The sequence below is a fragment of the Eimeria necatrix genome, genomic scaffold (genome assembly GCF_000499385.1).
Source record: "Eimeria necatrix Houghton genomic scaffold, Enh_scaff452, whole genome shotgun sequence".
In the NCBI taxonomy this organism is placed as follows: Eukaryota; Apicomplexa; class Conoidasida; order Eucoccidiorida; family Eimeriidae; genus Eimeria; species Eimeria necatrix.
Window position 1 is genome coordinate 1 of NW_013654338.1, and position 22,500 is coordinate 22,500.

The 22,500-nt window shown below is 53.0% G+C and overlaps 7 protein-coding genes across 7 annotated transcripts in view; 5 read left to right on the top strand and 2 right to left on the bottom strand.

Moving 5' to 3' along the window:
• Positions 1–189: 189 nt before the first annotated feature.
• On the bottom strand, positions 190–1,703 carry ENH_00055260 (hypothetical protein, conserved; the record flags this gene model as incomplete). The annotated part of the gene is made up of 3 exons (XM_013581568.1): positions 190–250; positions 421–512; positions 659–1,703. Coding segments are annotated over 3 exons (1,198 nt in total), but the record flags the coding sequence as incomplete, so codon positions are not given.
• A 3,681-nt stretch (positions 1,704–5,384) lies between these two features.
• Positions 5,385–6,143, top strand: ENH_00055270 (hypothetical protein; the record flags this gene model as incomplete). Its single annotated transcript, XM_013581569.1, has 1 exon — positions 5,385–6,143. One exon carries the CDS (start codon positions 5,385–5,387, stop codon positions 6,141–6,143), a length of 759 nt encoding a protein of 252 aa, XP_013437023.1.
• Positions 6,144–7,746: 1,603 nt separating this feature from the next.
• Positions 7,747–9,330, top strand: ENH_00055280 (Copper-transporting ATPase 1, related; the record flags this gene model as incomplete). The annotated part of the gene is made up of 3 exons (XM_013581570.1): positions 7,747–8,010; positions 8,268–8,402; positions 8,614–9,330. 3 exons carry the CDS (start codon positions 7,747–7,749, stop codon positions 9,328–9,330), a joined length of 1,116 nt encoding a protein of 371 aa, XP_013437024.1.
• A 292-nt stretch (positions 9,331–9,622) lies between these two features.
• Positions 9,623–12,323, top strand: ENH_00055290 (copper-transporting ATPase 1, putative; the record flags this gene model as incomplete). The annotated part of the gene is made up of 4 exons (XM_013581571.1): positions 9,623–10,502; positions 10,628–10,701; positions 10,903–11,537; positions 11,813–12,323. The coding sequence occupies 4 exons, from the start codon at positions 9,623–9,625 to the stop codon at positions 12,321–12,323; spliced, it is 2,100 nt and encodes a 699-aa protein (XP_013437025.1).
• Positions 12,324–13,505: 1,182 nt separating this feature from the next.
• ENH_00055300 (ARF1-directed GTPase-activating protein, putative) lies at positions 13,506–16,445 on the top strand (the record flags this gene model as incomplete). The annotated part of the gene is made up of 8 exons (XM_013581572.1): positions 13,506–13,581; positions 13,818–13,836; positions 14,158–14,278; positions 14,398–14,868; positions 15,101–15,149; positions 15,267–15,511; positions 15,897–15,954; positions 16,393–16,445. The coding sequence occupies 8 exons, from the start codon at positions 13,506–13,508 to the stop codon at positions 16,443–16,445; spliced, it is 1,092 nt and encodes a 363-aa protein (XP_013437026.1).
• An 877-nt stretch (positions 16,446–17,322) lies between these two features.
• On the bottom strand, positions 17,323–19,008 carry ENH_00055310 (hypothetical protein, conserved; the record flags this gene model as incomplete). The annotated part of the gene is made up of 1 exon (XM_013581573.1): positions 17,323–19,008. One exon carries the CDS (start codon positions 19,006–19,008, stop codon positions 17,323–17,325), a length of 1,686 nt encoding a protein of 561 aa, XP_013437027.1.
• A 162-nt stretch (positions 19,009–19,170) lies between these two features.
• The window catches only part of ENH_00055320 (hypothetical protein, conserved), a gene marked incomplete at both ends in the record, with an annotated part of 6,378 nt that continues 3,048 nt past the window's right edge, over positions 19,171–22,500 (top strand). Inside the window, 4 exons of the mRNA XM_013581574.1 lie at positions 19,171–19,278; positions 19,375–19,484; positions 19,717–19,787; positions 20,190–22,167. Coding sequence (XP_013437028.1) covers positions 19,171–19,278; positions 19,375–19,484; positions 19,717–19,787; positions 20,190–22,167 — 2,267 coding nt within the window. The remainder of the gene's footprint in view (positions 19,279–19,374; positions 19,485–19,716; positions 19,788–20,189; positions 22,168–22,500) is intronic.

Here is a 22,500-nt window from a genome sequence, read left to right on the forward strand (position 1 = left end):
TACTTGCCTCAGCGTCCCCGGAAGAAACTGTATAGGTGTGGCTAACCTTAGCTTTGTTGCACTCTGTAGCCCACTGGTCAAGTTGTTCCTCAGTAGGTGCCTGGCTTGTGATAATCAAGCTCCCCGGGTTTGATGCGTTGCTGATGCTGATTCTCCAAGGTCTGATTGCGCTTCTAGCACTTTCCATACCATATATTTTTTTCTTAGAGCCGGATATTGTCACTGTGGAATCTAAATCTTGGATACCGCTCTGCAGAAGCAAAAACATCCGGTTCAAAAGTACTCAAAGGCGATCTTTGCTCCGGTTACTGCTCCCCCTTTTTTTGTTTCTACAAAACAATAAGCCAAACTGCGAAGCAGCTAAGGACGCTGAAGGCGCCGCAGCCTCATTGTTTTCTCGTCTATGTATAAATATCTTACCTCGATAATTTCCTTAAAAGTTCCGACGTTAGTCTCCGTCGATAATACTGCCCAACTCTGGTGCCTTGCATCCTCATCAAGGTTTTTAAAGTCTGATGAATACCATGACAGGCACGCAACATAAGTATATAATAGGAAAACATTATGAATTCTCCGGAAGATCATGCGGCTGCTTTGATTAAATCAGGCCAAGCCAGAGTATTTGTTTCTTCGGCTAAGTTTGCGAAAACCTCCCTACCGAGGAAATTGAAGTCAGTGTCGTCCGGCTCCGGAATCGAATCGCATATTTCCTTCCTCTTAGATTCCAATGTTTCCACAAGTTCGTCTATTTGGTTTGAACCGTCCTCGTTCTGGAGGAGCTCTCCACTACCAGTTGCCGATAGGCATATTTTGGCTACTTCAAAAATTTCACTGTCCTCACCATACAGTTTAGCAAGAATGTGAGAGCTATTTACATCCATGAAGCGTACTGTAGCGTAATCGCACACCGGGATCCCAACTTTGTGCAAAACGGACGCCACTGCAACAAGTATACAGGTCAACGCGGCCAAAAGCGTCAGTACAACACTCATGAAGACTAAACCCCTTCTAAGGCACTTATTTGGCCTGTAGAGCGTCCAAACAAGGAAAATCACAGCCAGAATTGCCAGCCCGCCGGAAACCACGCTTATGCTCAGGAACAATGCGTCCAAAACGTGTATGCCATATTCAGCCCAGTGCGATGCATCTCCAACCGAATTCGTCATGTCCGACAGCGTCTCTATCACCTTTTCCCCTTCAGCTAAGCCGCTGCGATCCACTGAAGGGAGCGATATGCTTTCGAAGGCGTCAGATATATCAGTCGCAATGTCTACATTTTGTAGTTGTGTCTTAATGCTTTCTAGGAGCGGAGTAATAGTTGTAGATTTCTCATCAACAAAAATGTTCCTGTGAGAGGCCTTGCCAACAATATTCGTAGTTTCCTCAATATTTTTCAGCGAAGCGTCTGCTGCATTTCCAAACTGTGCCTTGTCAGCAGCTATATCTACAGCTGCAAGAATTTTCCGCTTTACGTGGCTAACAAAATTGTCTGGATTATCCCCATCAGCAGCATCTAACAGCCTTTGTGTTCCATCCATAATATTCTTTATTCCCCCGAATGTCTGTCTGCTTTGTCGCTCTGTGTCTGTGCCCTCGATGCGAGTTCCGTAAAGCAGCTCATCCACAGACCGGCCTCCAGCACAAACAACGGCTGTGGTTTCGTCCAAGACTTTCTTGTCGACTCGATATCCTGCAATTGCCATCCCAACAGCAATGAGTGCAAAGCATGTGCCAAATATGATGTACCACATAGTCCGACTCCGCGTCTTATGTGATCTTCGGCGAACGCAACAGCAGCAACGCCGACAGCACGAACAGCATGCCAATGGTCCCAAACAAAACAGCAAAAATAGCAAGATCAGCACGCCAGCGACAATATAAATTGCTGCAGCGACGGGGAAGTTATCGCGGACAATGGACATGTCGAATTGACCGTCTTCAACCATTGCCGAAAAACTTTCCAGTGCCTTCGCACGTCCAGGCGCAAGGCTTTTCGCCTTCATTTCTTCCCAGATTTCCTCAGTCGAACGACCATTGTCTAAAAACTGAGCGTCGCGCGGTCAACAGAGCAAAGGTAGCACGGCATGTAGCGCATGTACTCTAGGCAAGCTACTTGCGTGCCAGTTTATCATCCTTGACACAAATTCATCGAATGCAAACTAATTATGCAGTACGGCATGAGAAATCCTTATTGACAGTGCGAGAAGCTGTGAACAAAGGATAGTGAGACTGTTCGTCTTCAACTGCCGCTATACTGGAGCAACGGAGGGGAGCAAGATAAAAAGCAAAAAATGTGATTGCTGGCGCGATGGTGCACGGAGAACGGCTTACCTCTCCTGTGTAGGGGTTCACAATCCCATCGATGCCTCTTGTGTAGCAGATTTCGTCTACTTGCAGTGTAGATGTCTTATTTTGTTCCTCATCATAGGATTGCAGCACCATTTGGCCACTTCCTGCTTGATGAACGCTTGAGAGCCTCCTACCTCGGCGAGCTCCATAAAAGGCTGCATCTACAGCATAGCTGTGTCCAGCAGCATTTATTCCCCATTGGGAACTATGCTCACCAACTAGTGGAATTCCAGCATTAAAGTAGCTACTCCCAAGCTGTCGTAGTTTCTCCATTCTACTGGCCAAAGTAAAATGTTCGGGAGGAGCAGCGGCGGCGTCACTGTTAACCTACCTGTTGTGCTTCGACCTCGTTTACTCTTCTTTCACGTGCTCGTGGCCATCCGAGCTTTGTTTACAGGGCATACTTTGGTATGCAGTGGGAAACCTGAATTACCATATCCTATCACCGTGGGAGATGCAAACAGTGTAGAAATCTCCACAGCAAAATTCCACAGCTGTCAGACGGTTAGACCCCACTTTAAAATGCTCCTGTTGGGGCTATAAGGTGGGATCACCAGTGCGCCAACTGCTAGTCATGCGCCTTTCCTAGGTCTGTTCCGCATCTAGTGACTAACGGACCGGCATTGTCCATTGGCAACTCTAGACGAGAGTGCCGATGAGTCGTTTCTCGTCATTCTAGTGGAAGCCTATTCAACTTACTAAACTGGAGTAAAGCTAATTAAAAAATTGGACAAAGCTATCCCTGGATTTCTCTTCGCGGTCGATAACGCTCTCTAGGCGACCCACAGATCCTGTGCATCTCGGCCATGTGCTTTCAGGAAAAAAAAGAGCGTCCAATTGAACCTTTCGTGATTCCAAAGCAACAATAAAACACATTAAAACGGGTGCCGCAATGATTCGGTGTGCTTATTGATTGGCCCTATGGACAGGCAGGACTAACCGCCAGTGGGAGACCGCCTGGACCGCCTCGGCTGGTAAGCCCCGAGCAACATACAGGGCACCAAGTCTAATTTCTAACATGCTTTGATACTAGAGAGCTTAAACTCAAAAGCACAATGACTGTGTATTTAGCTCGGAAAGCGCTTTGTTCAAAAGGTGCTCTTTCATGAGCGCATTGATAACCGGCCCTTATGCTTTGCCTTACTACACTCCAGTTTCTGCGGGCGAAAGTTGCACCACAGCGCTGAACGCCAAGCCACTAGGTTTGTTCTAGCATGAATATGCATAATCTTACTTGAAGCTTGTTGGAACAGTCTTGTTCCCAGGAAGCACGCTAAGAGAGCGCTGCCCGTTCTGCGCGGGCTGGGAAAGCAAGTGGATTGAAAGCTCACAAAAACTGCAACTCAGTGCAATGATTGCCCAACTGTGCAGTGTTTTGTAAGATTTTCCCATTATTTTCATGCTCAAAGCGTCGGATGCAGAATTAAAGCGAATACGAGCTGTAGGAAGCTCAATGAGCGAAATGGTAATTCTTGCTCCTCACTTTTTGGGAGACCAGCGCAACAAAGACAGGGTGTGAGCGACACACAAATCTAAACATATGAAAAGCAAGTATCCTATGACTCAAAAGCTGAGTGTACCTGCCAATGACACCGCATTTTCCTTCCGTGATGGCGGGACAAATGAGAAGTACATGACAAGCACGCTGTCTATGGCTCAAAAGCTGAGTGCATATACCAACGAAAGCGCGCTTTCCTCCTCCCCAGTTGCTGGAGCTCTGATCAGTTCGAAGTCTGCATACAACATCCAGAATAACTCATTGTTCTAAGAATTAGACCATACGGGGGATGTGGTCATCACTGTCTGGAAATATACGCCTGTATCCAGTGTTAAGCACTCACAGATGTATCATAAGATTGGTGGGACGGTTTGCAGAACATCGCGGCAACGCTGAATATACATACCATGTCCATATACCTAAGAGTCCCCAGTCGCCACAATTTTTGGCACTTGGGTTTTCAAAGTGGAGCCACAGGTCTGGATAAACCTCACAACCACAGGAAAATGTAGTAATAGACTTAAGTTGATAGCAGATGATACTGGCCTAGCACATTACAGAGCACCGCCGAGTGAGTTGCTGCTAACGTCTATAGACAAACACTCACTCCTGTAGTATAATGTTGAGCTCCAACTCTCTGTTTCTGCATAGAGCTTTCCGAAAGAGTGCTGTTTGTGGGTGTGAAGCGTCTGTAAGTGACAACTAGATGGTAGACTATTTTATTGACTATCAAAGCAAGCCCGATCATTTTGTGGGCTGGTGCTAAGTGCAGCTGCGATGCAGCTCAGCAGATGCACTCAGTTGCCCATACATGCCCATGGCCATTTCGTTGAACGGGCTTCAATACAACAGTGTGACAACGGGGCATCCTCTTAACGCAGCATCTGGATTTCGACCGTGTGCCCTACAAGCTGCCCAGGGTACAAGACAGCCATTGCGGAAACACTGGATTGTTGCCGTCTCGTGTCGCGAATATCAAGCTAATCATAAAGAATATGAGAGTTTTTTATTTTAATTGTCCACACAAATTAACGACCTCTAGTGCGCTAGACGCAATGGTAGGCTGTGGGCGGTGGTCAACCAAGCAGGATAGCCTGAATATATGAATACAGCCTCACCATCATCATCAAACAAGATCTTTACCCATCGGCATGCCTTTGAAAGAAAATTAAGATGTAATCCTAGAAAGTCTGAGGATAATTTGCGCAGCTCGTCGCTCGTGCTCGTCTGCTCTGGTTTTGGCCAGGGTCACCCATTACTGGTTCGGTCACCTGCAAAGCCTATCCGTGTCTAACCAATCCTGATGCGAATACATGTCATTTAATTTATTTAAAAATAAATTAGAAAGTTGTAGAAGGAAGCTCGGCCAAAAGACCTCAGCTAAGCGAGGAAAGACACGACAAGCAAGACGAATTCAGACCGACAGGGCACGACGACGGATAACGGGACGCAAAGAGCGTCTGGACATTTCGCTCGACGTTGTGTTGGTCGTAATAAAATTTGGTTTGCGTTGAACACGGAAAACCATTTACGTTTGATGCCGCCCGTGTCGGTGTGTGAGCTACTGGTCGGCGGCATGACGTGTACCGCTTGCACTGGAGCAGTTCATGGCGCGCTAACAAAAAAACCCGGTGTTCTGCAGGCAAATGTGGACGTATTAAGAGAAACAGCAAGGGTTGCTTACCACAGCGACATCATAGCCCCAGAAGAACTCTGTGGGGTCATCCAGAGCCTGGGCTTCGAGGCTGAAGTCCTCCAAATATTTGCTTCTACGCCAAGCGACCCGTCTGGCGATGACAGCAGAACAACAGCGGACTGGGCAGATCCGTCAATCAGGGTCCAGAAAAGTGAGTTGGGAGACCCCTTGCCTCGACAGCAAGCTATTTCAGCAGACCCTGAGGATAGGCAGACTGCGGCGTCACCAATGGCGTTCCAAAAGACAGCGGCTGGCAACTATGACTATTCGGATCTTGTAAACAAGTCCAAGGCAACCGTTCGTCTCGCTATACATGAAAGTGAAGAATTGTCGGCCGAGTCTGCCTGCAGTTCTTTGGAGAGCATCAACGGAGTGTTGGGCTGCGCTGTGACCCCCATAAATGGCTTCAATGTGAATGGTGCAAAGCAGCTGATAGTGACCTACAAGCCCAACATAGTGGGAGTTCGTGATCTTTTCACCAAGTTGATGCGTCGAGGCTTTAATCCTTCTTTGCTAGCCGAGGACCCCCTCGAAACGCAGGCAAGGGTCGTTCACAATCGATGCCACCTTGTCCTCACCATGATGTGGGGCTCTCAGTAAAGGATGCTTGACACATGCATTTTAAAATGGTTTTGTGGGACTTGTGATTCAGAAAGATGCCGTGCTGGGAAACCAGAAGACTCTCCTCAGCTCTCTTTTACTATCGTTGTTCCCTGCTCTCGCTGTGGTCTGCTTGTCTATCATGGCCAGAACCCACAGTCTGCCAACATCTCTATCGTAAGAGCCATCAAAGCCATTACATATACTAGTGACAAGTGGCAGGCTAGTCCAAAGCGAGAGGAAAGAAAAGTGCTTTGTGGGAGCTGACCAGCACTGCCAGAAGTAGAACGTTGCACTGAAAAGAAAAAAGCTTCTAGGTCGCCAGTTCTTCATTAATACTGACTAGAAGCTCATTGGATAGCTCCACACAACATTTTTGTGCCATTTCCTTCTGTTTAAAGGAGCGAATTTGTTCCCGGAATACGTGTCTCGACATTCTTGCTGCTGCTGCTCTGTACGCCGGTCCAATTTTATGGTGGCCGTAGCTTCCATCTATCAGCCTTGAAGGTAAAAACACACATATTCTACAACAGCGGCTTTAGCCAAACTCACAAAGGTGGCATTAACTTTCTGCAATAATTCTTTTTGCAACGAACTACGGCTCTGAATCAGCTGTAGGCGTGACTCTCAATGTGATTCATATCTTCATAAGGAAAAATGGTCCTACCTCTGTGCGAAGGGTATTTGGCTTTCGGGAGTGCGAATTCACGCTTTTGGGTATTCTGTTTAGGGTGTAGCTTTGCTGGCGTCGATGATGCGAGTCCGCATTTTTGTTGCAGGGTTTACGGCATGGACATTTCAGCATGGATCTCCTCGTATCTCTTGGCAGCAACATGGCGTATTTTTATTCCGTCCTTTCATGCATACAGTTAGCAGCAACAGTCGTAGGATGCCAGCCGCTTCTGGCAGCAGGGGGTGCTGCTGCTGCAGCGAACCACGTACCCAACAGCAGTGCAGACTTCGCGAAAAGCCCCTTCTATGAGATCATAGAAGACGCCGAGCCCCAGGTCTTCTTGGACACATGCGCAATGCTTGTGTGCGTCGTTCTATTCGGAAAGGTCAGAAAAAGCACTCGGGCGTGATTTCGTAAGGTTCTTTTGGACTGCACATTTCATGTCGAGGAACTTCATAGCGCCGGAAGGCCACGAATGCTACAAAACGGCCAGCCTGTGAAGTTGCCGTTTGTCAAAGTCATCGAACGATGGCGCTGCAGTCAGGGGAAAGAAGAGTTTTTTCTTTATGTGCAGTGGCTGTTTTGCGGCAGGTGCTGCAGCTGAGAGCCAAGGCACGGATACTGAAGCAATTGCACAGGTGCGCGCAGCCGTCTTATCCATAGGCTGCAGGGCTCGCGCTCCCCGAGGAAAGGCAGTCTTGCCAAGCAGGGACCCTCTCTTTGTGCTACTGATTGTTCGTCTGGTTGTGCAGCCTCCACAGCCTGAAAACCCGGAGTGTGCACCTGGTGCTTCGGTCAAAAGACAGCGCAGTTGCCAGCTATTTATTGAAAGTGGATCAGTGGGCTTCATGCACAGAAGGTGAAGATAGCGCCGGCCCCAGTGACATTGTGAAATTGTCACGACTGTCCACGGATTGCAACGGTGATGTCATGCAACAACCCCCGTCTCTCAGTTGGTGGCAGAGGCTTGCTTTTCTCCTTACCTTCCAGCATCCCGTCCATAAGTACAACCCTCTTACACAGGCAGGTCCCTTGAGCTTTGATGACGAGGTTGAGCTGACTTCTGAGAACAAGCCGCGCGGCCTCCAGACGGAGGGAACTGGAGAAGCAACAAATGCTTCAGAAAGCGAGGGTGCAGAAGGCTTTCCGGATGAAGTCATGATCAATACGGACTTGTTGCAGATGGGGGACGTTGTGCGAGTCCCTCCTCACGAAGTGTTGCCGGCCGATGGCATTTTACTGGCAAGTACATTCCTTTTGTTTTTTTCAAACACCATATTAGGTTCACTATGCTTGCTTATACAGATATTCTCGTGCTGCAAGAGATACAGGGCCGCACGCGGGGCTTAATCATTCCCTTCCAGCCCTCAAACTCATCTTCGAAACAGCCAGAGAAAGCAGCTGTGGAATGCAGTTGCTGCATCCCTTTGCTTCCTTGTTCGCTCTTTTAGGCCCCTGAAGTGTTGCATGTCGACGAGAGACTCGTTTCAGGAGAAGGACGAGGCGTGGCAAAGCTGGCTGGTCAGCGGGTCATCGGAGGCAGCAGAAATGCTTCTCATGCCGACGCTTACATCAAAGTAGAGGTGGTGAGCAATCGGAACGGGAATCAGAAAGCACAAAAAATGTCTGCACGAAAAATCCATAGTAGAGGCTGCTTCCTAAGCAGTGGGTGGAAATACATTGCTGAAAAAGCTGCAGAAGGTGCGTAGTGGGTAATGCTAACAAAAAGGAAAACGCCGCCGAGCACCTAATAAAATTTCGAGTGTCTGTGACCTGTGACTGCTTCTGCGGAAGCAGATCGGGGATGCGTCAGTGCTGCAAACGCTGCTGCGCTTGGTAAACATCGGCCAGCAGCAGCAACCGCCTCTTCAGAAAGCGGCAGAGACATTCGCTGCTTACTTTATTCCCGTCGTGCTGTGCATAACTACTGTTGCTGTCATTTCTTGGACAATCAAAGTGTTCGGTGCAGCTGACACACTTCCTCTATCTCCTCTCCAGCAGATGAAGCAACGCCTAATTGAGCTAGAGCAGAGCGAGGGCATATCATCCAGACAGCAGAGCCTGATGCTGCAGAGGCTGCACCTGGAGCAGCAGCGTCAACAGCACATTGAATCTTATAGCAACTTTTTGAGGGCTTCGGGCAGTCTCCCGCCACCGTCCGTCTCAATCGTGGACGCCACTTCAGTGGATGATCATGCAGCAGCAGCAGCTGCTGCTGCGGCCTGCCGTCTCTCGGGGTGGGTGGTGACGTGGGACAGCTTGTTATTTGCTTTGCGATTTGGAGTAGCTGTATGCTGCGCCGCTTGTCCTTGTGCCATTGGGCTCGCTGCTCCTGCTGCTGTGGCTGCGGCAACTGCCGCTGCTGCAGCACGAGGTGTGTTTTTTAAGACTGGGAAATCACTGGAAACAGCAGCAAGGGCGAGCCTCCTCGTCGTTGACAAGACCGGAACCCTGACCACCGGTGAACTGCGTGTGCGCCTTGTGAAACCACCTGTGAACACCACCTGTGAATGAGCCGAACCACCGAAGCCGCAAACCTTAATAGAACGAACAAGAGAAGAGAGAGGGGGCGGCTAGCTCGCATACACAAAAAATATTCGCCTGATTGTACAGCCAATATTTTACATGTCAAACTCTCCCAGCAGCATGCAGGGCAATAAAGCGTTTGGAAAGGCGGCATTCTATAAGCATTTCTTGTTGCGGAATAGTTTGGTGAGGCCACGCCACTTGTAGTTCTGTGTCTGTATTGCAGGCTGCTGCGTGCGTTTTCCACTCCCAGAGGCTACGGGAGTTTCTGCTTCCTGTTATGAAACAAATGAGAATTTCCCCCACATCGTTGCACCGCAATAAGCTTGAAAGTGAAGCTTCCGACTATACTGGATGCGGTGCGGTCTCTACTGAATTACTGAAGCGTCCCTCTTGCTGCAGCAGCAGCATCAGCAATAACACGAGGTGCACAGAAAACATGTCCCCATCGGACACCCTCCATGGATCCATCACCTCAGATATTACTGTCGAGGAAGCGCCGACTTCTTCAATAGATGCAGCAGGGGATTCAGAACTCAAGCTATTACCCGCTTGCCAGACCCTGCCTAACGACAGCGAAAGCGGAAGTCAAACAGGGAGGCAGGAGTGTAGCAGCAGCGCAGCTGCAACGTCTTGTGAGGGGGGCCTTGCATTTTTCACATTCAGCCACTTGTGGGAATTGCCCTCAAAACGCTCAGAAAAATGCACCGGCAGAAGCTCCAGCACAGTGTGCTCAAATGACGCCAGCGGGAACTGCTGCGCGGATCTTTTAAGAAAACAGCAGCAGGAGTTGGCTGACATGGGCAGCAGCCCAGGCGCTCATGCCAATTACCAGATGCTGGAATCAACAGCAGACGAACTTGAAGCGGGCTGCTTTTTGTGGGCCTTGAGCTGTCTGGAGCAAGGGAGTAGTCATGCGGTGGGGTTGGCCTTGGTGGGCGCCTACGATAGGTGGCGGCGGCGGTACAACAGTGGGGAAGCAGAAGGAATTCGCGCTGTTAAAAACATTATTGAGAAACTGGAAGAACCAAATGCGCAATACCCGCCGCCGCGGCCTTGCGAGAATGTGCTCATGCTACAGAGGGGCATCGAAGGTTCCATGCCAATTACTGAAGGACTGTTTCTGCGTTTGCGGGTGGCCGCAGCTTCTCCGGAAGACAGTGAGGACATGATTTTTAGAGCTGCCAGAGAAAGTTTCCATAGGAGTTATTATAGGGGGCTTTACTGGTCACACGAGCTGCCCGGGCCTTCACATGTGTTGAAATTGTGCTCTTCTCTGGCGTAGGCGAGTCTGACGGCCGGCAGTCCCAGCAGTGTCAGACAAAGGGAATAAGCAGTGCGGACGTCTTTCAGCTTGAGGTGCGTCTCATCAATGTCTTTCCTTTGGAGCTGGGCTCCCACTATTGCTCTGTTGCGCAGCGTTTAGACCATTAAAAAAGAACCGCTTTGCACAGGGCATGAACATGTATTAACTTTCACCCAAAGCCTAACTACAAGTACGAAATCGCAGAGAGCTATCGGGTTGTGCCGCTATGCTGCTCTGTGACACTTCTGCCACAGGAGTGGACATCTTGGCACGAGAGTCACAACGGGCCCGTGGTCAACTTGCACGCTTCTGTTTCTTCTGCTGCCTCGCCGGATGCGCAGCTGGAGTGGGTGTGGCTTGGTTCCGTCGCTCTTCAGGACGAAGTTGAGCGGGAAACGAAAGTTGCAGTGGACTACTTGCGCCAGTGCATGGGGTTCAAAGTGTTTATGTGCACTGGTGACAACCCCAGGACAGCAGCTCGCGTTGCCGCTGCCCTCGAAATTCCCGAGTCTTGTGTCATGGCCCAGCAGACTCCGGAGGGTAAAGTGAGTTTTCTGCGCTCTCTCGTATCTGAGGATACTTCGGGAGCCACACCAGACAGCACGGCCTACAGCAGCAGCAGCACAGCCAGCAGTGGCATTAGGCGCAATAGCAGCTCACCGTACCTTTCTTTGATCACTCGTCAAGGCAAAAAGCCGCCTATCTGCTGCATGGTAGGAGACGGCTTGAACGACTCGCCAGCTCTGGCTGAGGCAGCCCTTGGTGTGGCTTTTGGTGTTGGCAATGCGTTGCCGCTGGCTGCTGCTGCCGTAGCTGTGGGAGGCCAAAGCTGGACAGAGCTTGTGGACCTCTTCAGAATAGCGCGGCAGACTCAGAGTATTATTCGCTGGTAAGGAGGACACGCCACCGCTATTTGGCAAAATTTTGTTTCTCCCATGAAATTCCTGAGGGGAAAAACAAAACGGGCTCTGGAAAGGCGTCCGATGCTCGTAGAACCCTCCAACGAGCCATAGTTTTTGCTCACACTGGATTTCGCATTCTGTCGCGTGGTTGCTGAAAAGCTGTCGCGGAGGCAGACCAGACTGAAGCGAAACACATGCAAAGTGTGTTCCGGTACTAAAGACCAAGCTGCCTGGATTGTTCTGTGCTTCGCTTGCTCTGCAGGAATTTCCTTTGGGCCTGTGCCTTCAATTTGGTTGCTGTGCCTCTTGCTGCTGGGGTGGCTTACCCCACGGTGTCTGTTCATCCTGCAGCGGCAGCAGCAGCAATGGCTGGCAGCTGCTTATTGGTTCTGCTAAATGCGCAGCGATTGACTCGTTTCAAAGCAACAACCACCGAAAGCATGGAGGTTGAGCTCTCGCGGCTGTCTCCCACAATCCAAAAAGAAAGGCAGAACGTGGAGAAGAGAGAACTAGAAGACTTTGCCTCCGAGGAGTCGCCGAGGAGCAACATTTCTCTGCAGCTGCGCGATGAGTATCCTTCATCCCATCGCGTCTTAGACGACGACATAATTTTCGCTTCCACAAATGCACCAGTGGTTCCTGCTGGCTTTGGCTGCCAAGTAGGGGTAGCTGCAGGCGCCATCGGGCCACTGGAATTGCCCGTCAGCGGCAGCGATTCACCTTTCTTTGATGATCTTTTGCAGTTTGAAGGACAAGACTCGATGAGCTGCTGAGCAGCCAGAGATTGCCCATTTCTTCAGTGCGCGTGTTGCCCAATGGCTATTCACGCATCTGCACTCTGCTCTGTTCAGTACACTGATATTGTGCATTATCGGGCGAGAAGAGCACCAATTTGTATGTGTGGCCGCCCCTTATGCATCTTACTGCCACTTTAGCAGCTTTTTCCCAATACAGTTCTTTAAATTATTCACGGCACTTTTGCACTTGAAAACATTGTATTCGCCACAGTAATCGCTGTGCGCACATGCAGGACCTGAGAGTACCAAAGCCAAGAGGCAAATGCAATTCTGTAGAAATAGTCCATTGGCGCTAAAGGCCTTATCTCCCCGCATGCAGCATGTAGCTTCTCAGCTTCCGTGTAGCGTACATGGCGGAATTCTTCTCAGCCTCTTTACTTGCGCCTGGGTAACTTTGGAGGCAAAACAAACGCGTCTCTAGTACCAGCTTCCGCAGCTGAAATGCCGTGACTTAATTAGCTGGCTTTTGCTGACTTCTTAGTAATGTGTGCGGACGTGAGAAGCCTCAAGACGAGACGCCAGGGAACCCCGAGTTTACGCCTTTGCGAGAAGCCTTTGTTCTCTACAGCATTTTATTTAACTTCGAATAAGTTAATTTCTTCGCTTACGATCTGCCTGCAGCCCACACGCTGTAAAGTTGCTGGTAGAGCAGCCAGCAGCTTCTGCTGGTTCCTGCTGCGTGTGCAGAAGTCCGGCTATTCTTCTTTGGGTTGCCGCCTAGGCGAATAAATGTGCAGCTCGCGGGAATAACAATACATTCTGGGTTTCAAATGAATGTGTTGGGGCTTTAAAGAGAGCAGAGAACTGGAGACGGTCCATTACTTGCTGGCGCTGCCTGCTGGGACGACTGCATGCGTTTACTCTGTCTTTTTTTGCATTTTCCGTTCTTTTCCTTCTTTTCTTCCATTTTCTTGCTGTTTCCATCGTTTTTGGTGCGCCTTCCGCTGACGGGAGGGGGCGAACGGCCGTTGGCATGAGGCTCGTGGTGAATTCAAGTTCTTCGCTGTTTCACCAGTTAGCAAGGGCGGCGACTCCCGCATTTCCAGAGTAGTACACGTTATTTTTGAGGCAAATAGACTTATACATTTGGTTTAAGTAGACGCAGTCTCTTATTCTCCCCGTTGCTGTGTCTCCCTCCTCCGTCCGTTCCAGTTCATCATGGATCCCGATACAGCTGCTGCCTTTCAGCGCCTGAAGGAAGCAGATCCCAGCAATAAGCGCTGCCTCGAGTGCGGTAGGTCATTAGCTGCTTCTTTGTAGCTTCTTTGGACTTCAGAGCCTCCCCCCAAGCCCTTCTGCTGCACATTCAAGCCCCTTTTGCTGCCACATTCCAAGGCTTAGGCAATTGCAGCAGCTCCTTCGTGCTTGTCCTGGCGCTGCTGAGCCAGCAGCGACTCACCAGCGACACTGCTGCTTCTGCTTGCTGCTGCAGTGGTGCTTTGCTGCTGCTTGCTGCTGCATTTGCTGCAGATGCCCCGGAGCCCCAGTGGTGTGCACTTTCTTATGGCGCCTTCGTCTGCCTCAACTGCTCGGGCTTGCACAGGCAAGAGAGGCTCTCCTCATTGCTTTAGTTTCATTGAAATCGTTTTAAAAATAATTATTTAATGTTTATAAAATCGACAGTTGTTAAATAAATATTAATCTGCATTTACGTCTTTTGCTGGCGCCACTGTCCTCAAGCTGGAGAGAAGAGAGCCATTTACAAGTTCTGTAGGCGGCTTGCTGCTGCTGCCGCCGCACCTTTTGCTGATCTGCCTGTTCATGGTGCTGCTGCTGCTGCTGCTGCTGCTGCTGCTGCGCTCTGCTGCAGGGGCCTCGGCGTGCACCTGAGCTTCGTGCGCAGCAGCACAATGGACGCGTGGCAGCCGCAGCAGCTGAAGCTGATGGAGTGCGGGGGCAATTCCAAGTGCAAGAATTTCTTCGTGGAGTATGTAAGTCTCGCATCAGATTTGCTGCAGCGCGTTGTCGTTTGCTGCTGCCTGAGGCGCTGCTGCAGCACCTAACCGACCTTTGCTGCTGCTGCTTCTCGGGCATTTGCGCTGCTCTTTAGGGCGTTTGGGACCTGCCTTTCAAGGAGAGATATGCCACAAAAGCTGCTGCTTACTACAGGGCGCTGCTGCGCTCTGCTGCAGAGCCCTCTGTTGCTGCGCCGCCGCCGCTCCAGCGGGAAGAAGCTGCGCAGCCAGATGCTGCTGCTGCTGCTTCTCCGCCTTATTCTTCTTCGAATTCGATTCGCTCTTTGGGCTCAGGCATTGGCAATCCGCAGCAGCAGCAGGAGCAGCAGGACTCTGAGAAGGAGGAAGAGGGTTTCATTGCTTCGCTGCAGCAGCAGGCAGCAGCTGCTTCTGCAGCGGCAGCAGCAGCAGCAGCAACTGTCAGCAGCACGGGAGGCGCAGCACTGGGCACAGCTTTCCAAAACGTTTCTTCTTTTGTTTCCGGAGCGAAAGAATATACAGCAAAAACAATTGAGGCTGCAGGAGAATCTGGCATTATAGAAAAGGCGAAGGGAGGGCTCCAGAGCGTACGTACACCGCAGCACTCGAAGCAGCAGCAGCAGCAGCAGCACGTGTAGCAGACGCCACTACGCTGCTGCTCAGCAGCTTCTTACGGGCAGACTAAGTGGACAGGCTGCGGCAGCAGCAGCAGCCGCTGCTGCCCTTGTTGCTTTTGCTGCTGCTGCTGCTGCTGCCGCTTCTGCTGTAGCGGGGGCTGCATTGTAGGGGATGTTCATTGTTGCATTTCATATTTTACAGGGAAGCGAATGGATTGCCCAGCAGGGGAAGAAGCTCTCCAGCACATTCAGTGGGTTGCACCATCCTGCTGCTGCTGCTGCTGCTGCTGCTGCAACTGCTATTTTTGCTGCTGTACGTGCTGCTGAAATCGTAGCTGCTTGGTGCGTTCTTGGCGGCTGCTGCGCAGCGGGCGGTGACGAGGAAGAGACGAGCAGCTCTGCTTCGCCCCCCTCTAAGGAGCACGAGCAAGAGGAGCAGCAGCAGCAGCAGCAGCAGCAGCCGGAGCCGCAGCGCAGCAGCAGCGGGGTGCTGCAGTCCATGCGGGATCTGACGCGCCGCTCCCTCTCAAATGTTAGCCAAGTCGTCCGCAGCGGCAGCAACTCAGCTGAAGGAAACAACGTGCTTGATAAGGCCAGGGAAAGCCTCAGCTACGTGAGCTTTCCCCGTGCAGCAGCTGCTGCTGCAGCACCTGCTGCTGCTGTTGTTACTGTCGCTGCTGTTGCTGCTGTCGCCGCTGCTGGCGTTGCTTTTGTCGCTGCTGCTGCTACGGCCGTTCTCTCTACTGTTGCTGTCGCCGCAGACGCCGCTATTGTTGCTGCTGCCGTTGTGGCAGCTGCTGGTGCTGCTGTTGCTGTTGCTGCTGCTGTGGCGTGTGTGGCTGCTGCTGTTGCTTCCGTACCTGATGGTGGCGCCGGTGGTGCAGTGACGCAGCAGCATTAGCAGCACCCATCCAGGCCACGAACCCCATAGGCGCGGTTGCTGCTGCTGCTGCTGCTGCTGCTGCTGCTGCTGCTGCTGCTGCTGCTTGTAACTGCAGCTGACCAACGTTGCCACTGGTTGGCTGCAGCCAGCTGAAGTGCCTCCCCCTGAATGCGGTGAGGACAAGACTCTCTTCTCGAGCGCATTTGCTTTGGGCATAAGTCTATAGAGAATAATACTTTTCTTGTTTTCCGTAATAGACATTACATATATACGTGTACTACATATACTGCACAATGTATGTGTACATATATATATATATATATTAAGGTATATATATAATTATATATATATATATATATCTATGTGTAAATGTGTATAGATTGTATATGTGTGTGTGTGCTGCATATGCATATATATATATATATATATATATCTATATATACATTTGTTCATATATATATTTCCATGTCTTTGTAGTCAGTACAGATAGGCAGCAGCAAAAGTGTTGGACGCAGCAGCAGAGGGGGCTAGATAAGCAGGAAATGGGGTTTTTTGCTGCTTAGCAGCTTCCACTGCTGCTGCTGCTGCTGCTGCTGCTGCTGTGTGTGCAGGCGCAGCAGACGGCGTGCAGACGGCAGCTGACAGCCCGGAGAAGTTCCTCTAAAGTCTCTCTTCTGTTTCTGCTAACTAATGTTTGCTTCCGATTCCAAGGGAACTCCTTGTGGGGTTCCCTTCGACGCAAGAAGACGCAGGCCCAGCTAGTTACCAGATCGGTGCCAGCTAGCCACCAGATCGGTGCCAGCTAGCCACCAGATCGGCGCCAGCTAGCCACCAGATCGATGCCAGCTAGCCACCAAAGTGGCCCCAGCAAGCCACCAGATGGGCCCCAGCTAGCCGCCAAAGTGGCCCCAGCTGGCCACCAGAGTGGCGGCAGCTAGCCGCCAGATTGGCGCTAGCTAGCCACGATAATGGTGCCAGCTAGCCACCAGAGTGGCGCCAGCTAGCCACCAGAACTGTGCCAGCTAGCCACACGAATGGTGCCAACTAGCCACCAGGTTGGCCCCAGCTAGGCACAAGAATGACGCCAGCTAGCCACAAGAATGGCGCCAGCTAGCCACAAGAATGGCGCCAGCTAGCCACAAGAATGGCGCCAGCTAGCCACAGGAATGGTGCCAGCTAGCCACCGGCAAAAGCTTGTTTTGTGGAGTGTCGTACGCAGCCGTGGCTGGGGAGTTTGGCTGGGGGGCTGTTACCTGGCACGTTAGTTGCTGCTGCTCAGATCTAAATGCAATTCTAAATTATATTTCTTTGCAACAAATTGCATTTCAGCTTTTTCTCTACTTCTTTGCTGCTTCTGTCCAGCCACTTCAACAAAAAAATGAACGAAATAACCCAAGGCAGCCAGCCCCACGCTGAGCCGCGCTTGCAGCAGCTAGTTCTTGGCGCAGCGCCCCAGCTAGCTAGCTAGGTAGCTAGCTGGCTGGCTGGCTGGCTGGCTTGGCTATGGCTAGCTAGCTAGCTAGCTAGCTAGCTAGCTATGGCTAGAGTGTCGCCTGGAAGCCCCACATTTCGTTGTGGAGGAGGGCCTCTAGCCGCTGCAAGATGTCTTCTTCGGATGCAGGCTTTGCTGCATGTCCTCTTGCTGCTGCAAGGCCGTCGACTGCATGCAGCAGCAGCAGCAGCCCCTGCTGCAGCTGCTGCTGCGCGGCCTGCGGCGCGCCCTCGCGTATGTACAGCGGCAGCTCCCCCTGAGGTGTACATACACTCGAACGCGCCCCACGCGCCACCACGCGGTGCACCAAAGGCGTGGCTGTGAAGCGGGAAATGAGCAGCAGCAGCATAGCAGCAAAGCCTGCAGCAGCAGAAAGCGTGAGTGGGAATTCGCTTTTTGTCTTTTTGTCTTTCAAAGTTTCAATTATTAAAGGAATGCAAGGAAGAGATAAAGACAAAATAGTTCTTCCGCTTTCTGTGTTCTCAATTGGCAGCAGCTGCGCCACTTCGTGCAGCCTGCCGATGCGCAGGCAGAACACGCCCTGCTGCTGCTGCTGCAGCTCCGCTGCTGCTGCTGCCATGCGCTGCTTGCTGCTGCGGTACCGCAGCAGCAGCGACTCCAAACACCGAATCTGCTGCTGCAGCTGCCGCCGCCAGCTGCTGCACAGCTGCGAAAGACGCAGCAGCACCACGCTCTCCGGCCGGCCCGCAGCGCTGCTCCTGCTGCAGCTCGTTTTGCTGCTCCTCCCTTTGCTGCTGCTGCTGCACTTGACGGGGCTTCCGCTGCTGCTGCGGCTGCTGCTACTGCTGCTACGGGCCCCCTCCGTCGACGCTTCAACGCGTTCAGTCGCCGCGCTCGTTGCTGCCGCTCCACGCGACCCGCTAGCTGCTGCTGCTGCTGCTGCTGCTTCTGTTCCTGCTGCTGCTGCTGCTGCTGCTGCTTCTGTTCCTGCTGCTGCCGCTGCTGCTGCTGGGCTTGTGGCCGTCGCTTCTGCTGCTGGGCTTGCCGCTGCTGCTTCTGCCGACGCCGCAGCAGCTGCCCTCAGGTGTCTCTCCACCTGCTTCTCTAGCGCAATACGCTGCTGCCGCAGCAGCAGCAGCTTTTGCCGTTTCTGCTGCAGCAGCTGCGAACGCTGCAGCAGCACGGAGAGCCTCTCTACTGACTCAGGAAGTGTTGCTGCTCCTGCAGGTTTTGTAGTTCTTCTTGCTGCTGATCCACCAGCAGCAGTTGCCCTTTTCCTATGTGCTGCTGCTGCTGCTGCTGCTGCTTCGGGCGCTGCTGCTGCTTTCACAACTGTGGGAGCAGCAGCAGCTGCGCTGCCGAAAGAAATCGTGCCGCCGCTGACTAGGCCTGCCCAGAAGCCCTGCTTCTGCTGCTGCTGTTGCTGTTGCTGCGCTTTCTGCTGCTGCTGCCGCAGCTGCTGCTGCTGCAGCTGCTGCCACTGCAGCTGCTGCAGTGGCTCCGCTTGCTGTTGCTGAAGCCTCACAGGCGCTGCTGCTGCTGCTGCTGCTGCCGGCCTCCTGCCGCTCTCCTCCCCCTCAGATGAGAAACTAGATGAGCCATCGTCACTACTGATGCTTCTGCTGCAGCTCGTGCTGCTGCTCACATCCATTTCTTGCTGCTGCTGCTGCTGCCGGCGCTTCGGCTGCAAGGCTGCTGTTGCTGCTTCAGATTTTGCTGCTATTCCGCACCTCTTGCTTCTGCAGCGCCAGTAGTTGGGGTGCTGACACGTCATTAGCAGCAAAAACCGTGCTTATGGCAGCAGCTGAAGCTGCAGCAGCAGCAACTGTCGGCTGCGGTCTAGGCAGAAGCAGCAGCAGCAGCAGCTGCTGCCGCTGCTGCGGATGCTGCTGCTGCGGGCACCCGCAAAACAGCTACTTAGACACACCAGAGCGACATGCGGTGGATTCTGAGCAGGTTCCGCAGAGGGCTTCTGCTGCAGCAAAGCCCGCAACAGCTGCTGCTGCTGCTGCAACTCTTGCACAGAGCAACGAACACTGAAAAGGTCTGCGCCCGGAACTCACAACAACAGCCGCTGCTGCTGTTCAACCTGCTGCTATAAGTGAAGCTAAATCGTAGAATATGTGCCTTATGTTTTCAGCCGGAGCTGGCGACGGCGCCGCAGCCGCAGCAGCAACAGCAGCAACAGCAGCTGGTCACAACAGTTGCAACAGCAGCGACTGTCACCAAGACCAAACCCCAGTTCGTTAGGTTCGAATAACCTTTAATGGTATATTTGTTATTGCCATTAGCGAGAACGCTGCTGAAGATACTAGCAGCCACAGCAGCGGCTGCTGCTGCTGCAGCAGGTGACGCAGCCGCAGCCGCAGCACCAGCAACAGCACCAGCACCTGCAGCCCCAGCCCCACGACCCCCCATGGAAGGGCACCAGCAGCAGCAGCTGTTGTTGTTCGCCTTTTGCGTCTGTTGCGCTTTCTGTCAGATCTTCCTACTCAACTAGGTGTCTGTCTGCTGCAGCAGCAACAGCAGCTGCAGCAGCAGCAGGCGCGAGAGGTGCGCGGGCGAGGCAGCAGCAGCAGGGGCTGCTGCCGCTGCTGCTGAGGGAAAAAATAGGATCCGGCAGCATCAGGAGGCAGGAACTGTTGCTGCCGCCTGAGAGGCAGCAGCGACAGCAGCAACAACGGCAGCAGCAGCAGCAGCAGCTGCCGCCGCAGCGGCGCCGCTCCCCTGCGCAGCTGCTGCATGCAGCAGCAACAGTATCCACTGCTGCAGCAGCAGCAATATTAGGAATTGTAGCTTCTCATAGCCACACAAACGGGGTAGGTGGAGTGGTTTCCTAGGCAGCAGCAGCAGCAGCAGCAAGAGCAGCAACAGCAACAGCAGGAGCAGCAGAGGCGTGAAGAAGAAGTTGTGGCATTTGTCTTTGTTCATTTTGCCTGCGCTTGGGTTTAGCAGGAACAGCAGCAGCAGCTGCCACAGTAGCTGCAGCGGCAGCAACGGCTGGCGCGGCGCCAGGAGCAGCAACGGTGGCAGCAGCAGCGACGGCAGCGGCAAAAGTAGCAGCAGCAGCAGCAACAGCAGCACCAATTGCTTCGAGAATGGCGCAGAAGAAGCCCACGCCGAAAGAGGGCTCTCAGCGGTCGTCAGCAAAGCCAAGCAGCAGCAGCAGCAGCAGCAGGAGCAGCAGCAACAAAGGCAACAGCAGCAGCAGCAGCAGCAGTGGCAGCAGCAGCAGCAGCAGCCGTAGTGGGAAGGGCAGCAGCAGCTTAAGCAATGAGGCTGCAGCATCGATCTCAGAAGCAGCAAAACAGGAAGACGTGGCCAAAAGCAAAGCCAAGAATGAAGTGACTGCAAAGAGCGACAGCAGCAGCAGCAACAGCAGCAGTAACAGCAGCAGCAGCAGCAGTAGCAGCAGCAGCGCCACAGCCAAGAAGAAGAGGAGAAGGCATCCCTTTCTGAGCACAAAAAAGAGGCGAAGGACGGCGACAAGCAGCAGCAGCAGCAGCAGCAGCAGCAGCAGCAGCAGCTCTGCTGCTGGCGCATCGAAGGCAGCGCGCGAGCCCCGAGAAACAGTGCGCAGCAGCAGCGTGAGCAGCAGCAGCGAGAGCAGCAGCAGCAGCAGCAGCAGCAAGGAGGAGGAGCAGCAAGGCGAAGCGGAGAGCGACGACGAGGCGCTGCTGCTGCAGCCGTGGCCGCCAACAGCAGGAGACCTGCGGGAGCCCAGCAGCAGCAAACTGCGCTGCCTCTGGCAGCAGCAGCAGCACCAAGACGCAGCAGACAGGAGGCTCGAGGCTCTCTTTGATGTCTTCTGCAGCAGCGCCGTTGCTGCGCTGCAGCGGCTGCGCGACAAGCTCGCAGAGGCTGCTGCTGCTGCTCCTGCTGCTGCTGCTGCTGCTGCTGCTGGGGCGCCGGACTTGCTGGCAGCAGCAGCAGCGGCGGAAGAAGCCGCCAAAGTGGACAGCGAGGCCCAGCAGCAGCAGCAGCAGCAGCAGCAGCAGCAGCAGGTGGATGCGGCGCAGCTGGCCTCGTGCGTGCTGCACCTGCTGCCGCCGCCCGCGCCGGTGGCAGCAGCAGCAGCAGCAGCAGGCCAGCGGCTCAAAGGCCTCTACGAGCTGCAGCAGCTTTCTGTGTCTTCGTGGCTGCGGCGTTTCTTCATATTTGTTTTAGAAGAGGCCCTTGAGTTGCTGCTGTACTCTCAGGGTTTCACGGGGGCCTCCTTGGGGGGCCCCTTTGGGGGCCCCCCCACGGACTTGTCTGCTGCTGCGCTGCGGCACACTGCAGCAGCAACCAAGGAGCTGCGGCCGCTCGTGTCTTTGCTGCTGCTGCCGCAGCAGCAGCCCCAGAAGAAGCAGCAGCCCAAGAAGAAGAAGCAGCAGCAGCAGCTGCTGCAGCAGCAAAAGAGAGTCGAAGAAATGCTGGAAAAAGACCCCACACTCAAGACTGCGCTCCGCAGGCTTTTGCTGCTGCCGGGGATGCTGCAGCACGGCCACTACGACCTGGAGGCGCTGCTGCTGCTGCTGCAGCAGCACAGAGAGCAGCAGCAGCAGAAGCTCCAGGACCAGCAGCAAAGAGAGAAAAAGGAAGAGGGGCAGCAGCAAGATGCAGCGGCTCCCGATGACCGCAACCATGAAGGGACCGCTGACAGCAGCAGCAGCAGCAGCAGCAGCAGCAGCACTGGTGACGGCCAGCAGCCGGAGCAGCAGCAGCAGCAACTGAAGGCGGAGCCGGACACAGAAGGACCGCAGCTGCAGCTGCTGCTGCAGGACGCAGCAGGCGAGGGCCAGCAGCAGCAGGACAACGACGAGGAGCAGCAGCAGCAGCAGCAGCAGCTGTGGGGCGAGGACTTGTGTCTCTTTTTGAGAAGTTTTGAACTTCGAAAAGATGAAATTGAACGCGAAGTCCTCCAGTCGCCGCACTTCGTTTATCTTATCAGGTGCAGCAGCAGCAGCAGCAGCAGCAGCAGCAGCAGCAGCAGCAGCAGCAGCAGCAACTCGAGCCTTAATAATCGTAATAATTAATAGTAATAATACCAACAATTAGTAATGATATTGACGGCAACAATGCTGCAGTAGCAGCAGCCGCCGCCACCGCCGCCGCTGCTGCTGCTGCTGCTGCAACTGTCGCATGTGCTGCTGCTGCTGCTACAACTGTCGCATGTGCTGCTGCTGCTGCTACAACTGTCGCATGTGCTGCTGCTGCTGCTGCAACTGTCGCATGTGCTGCTGCTGCTGCTGCAACTGTCGCATGTGCTGCTGCTGCTGCTGCT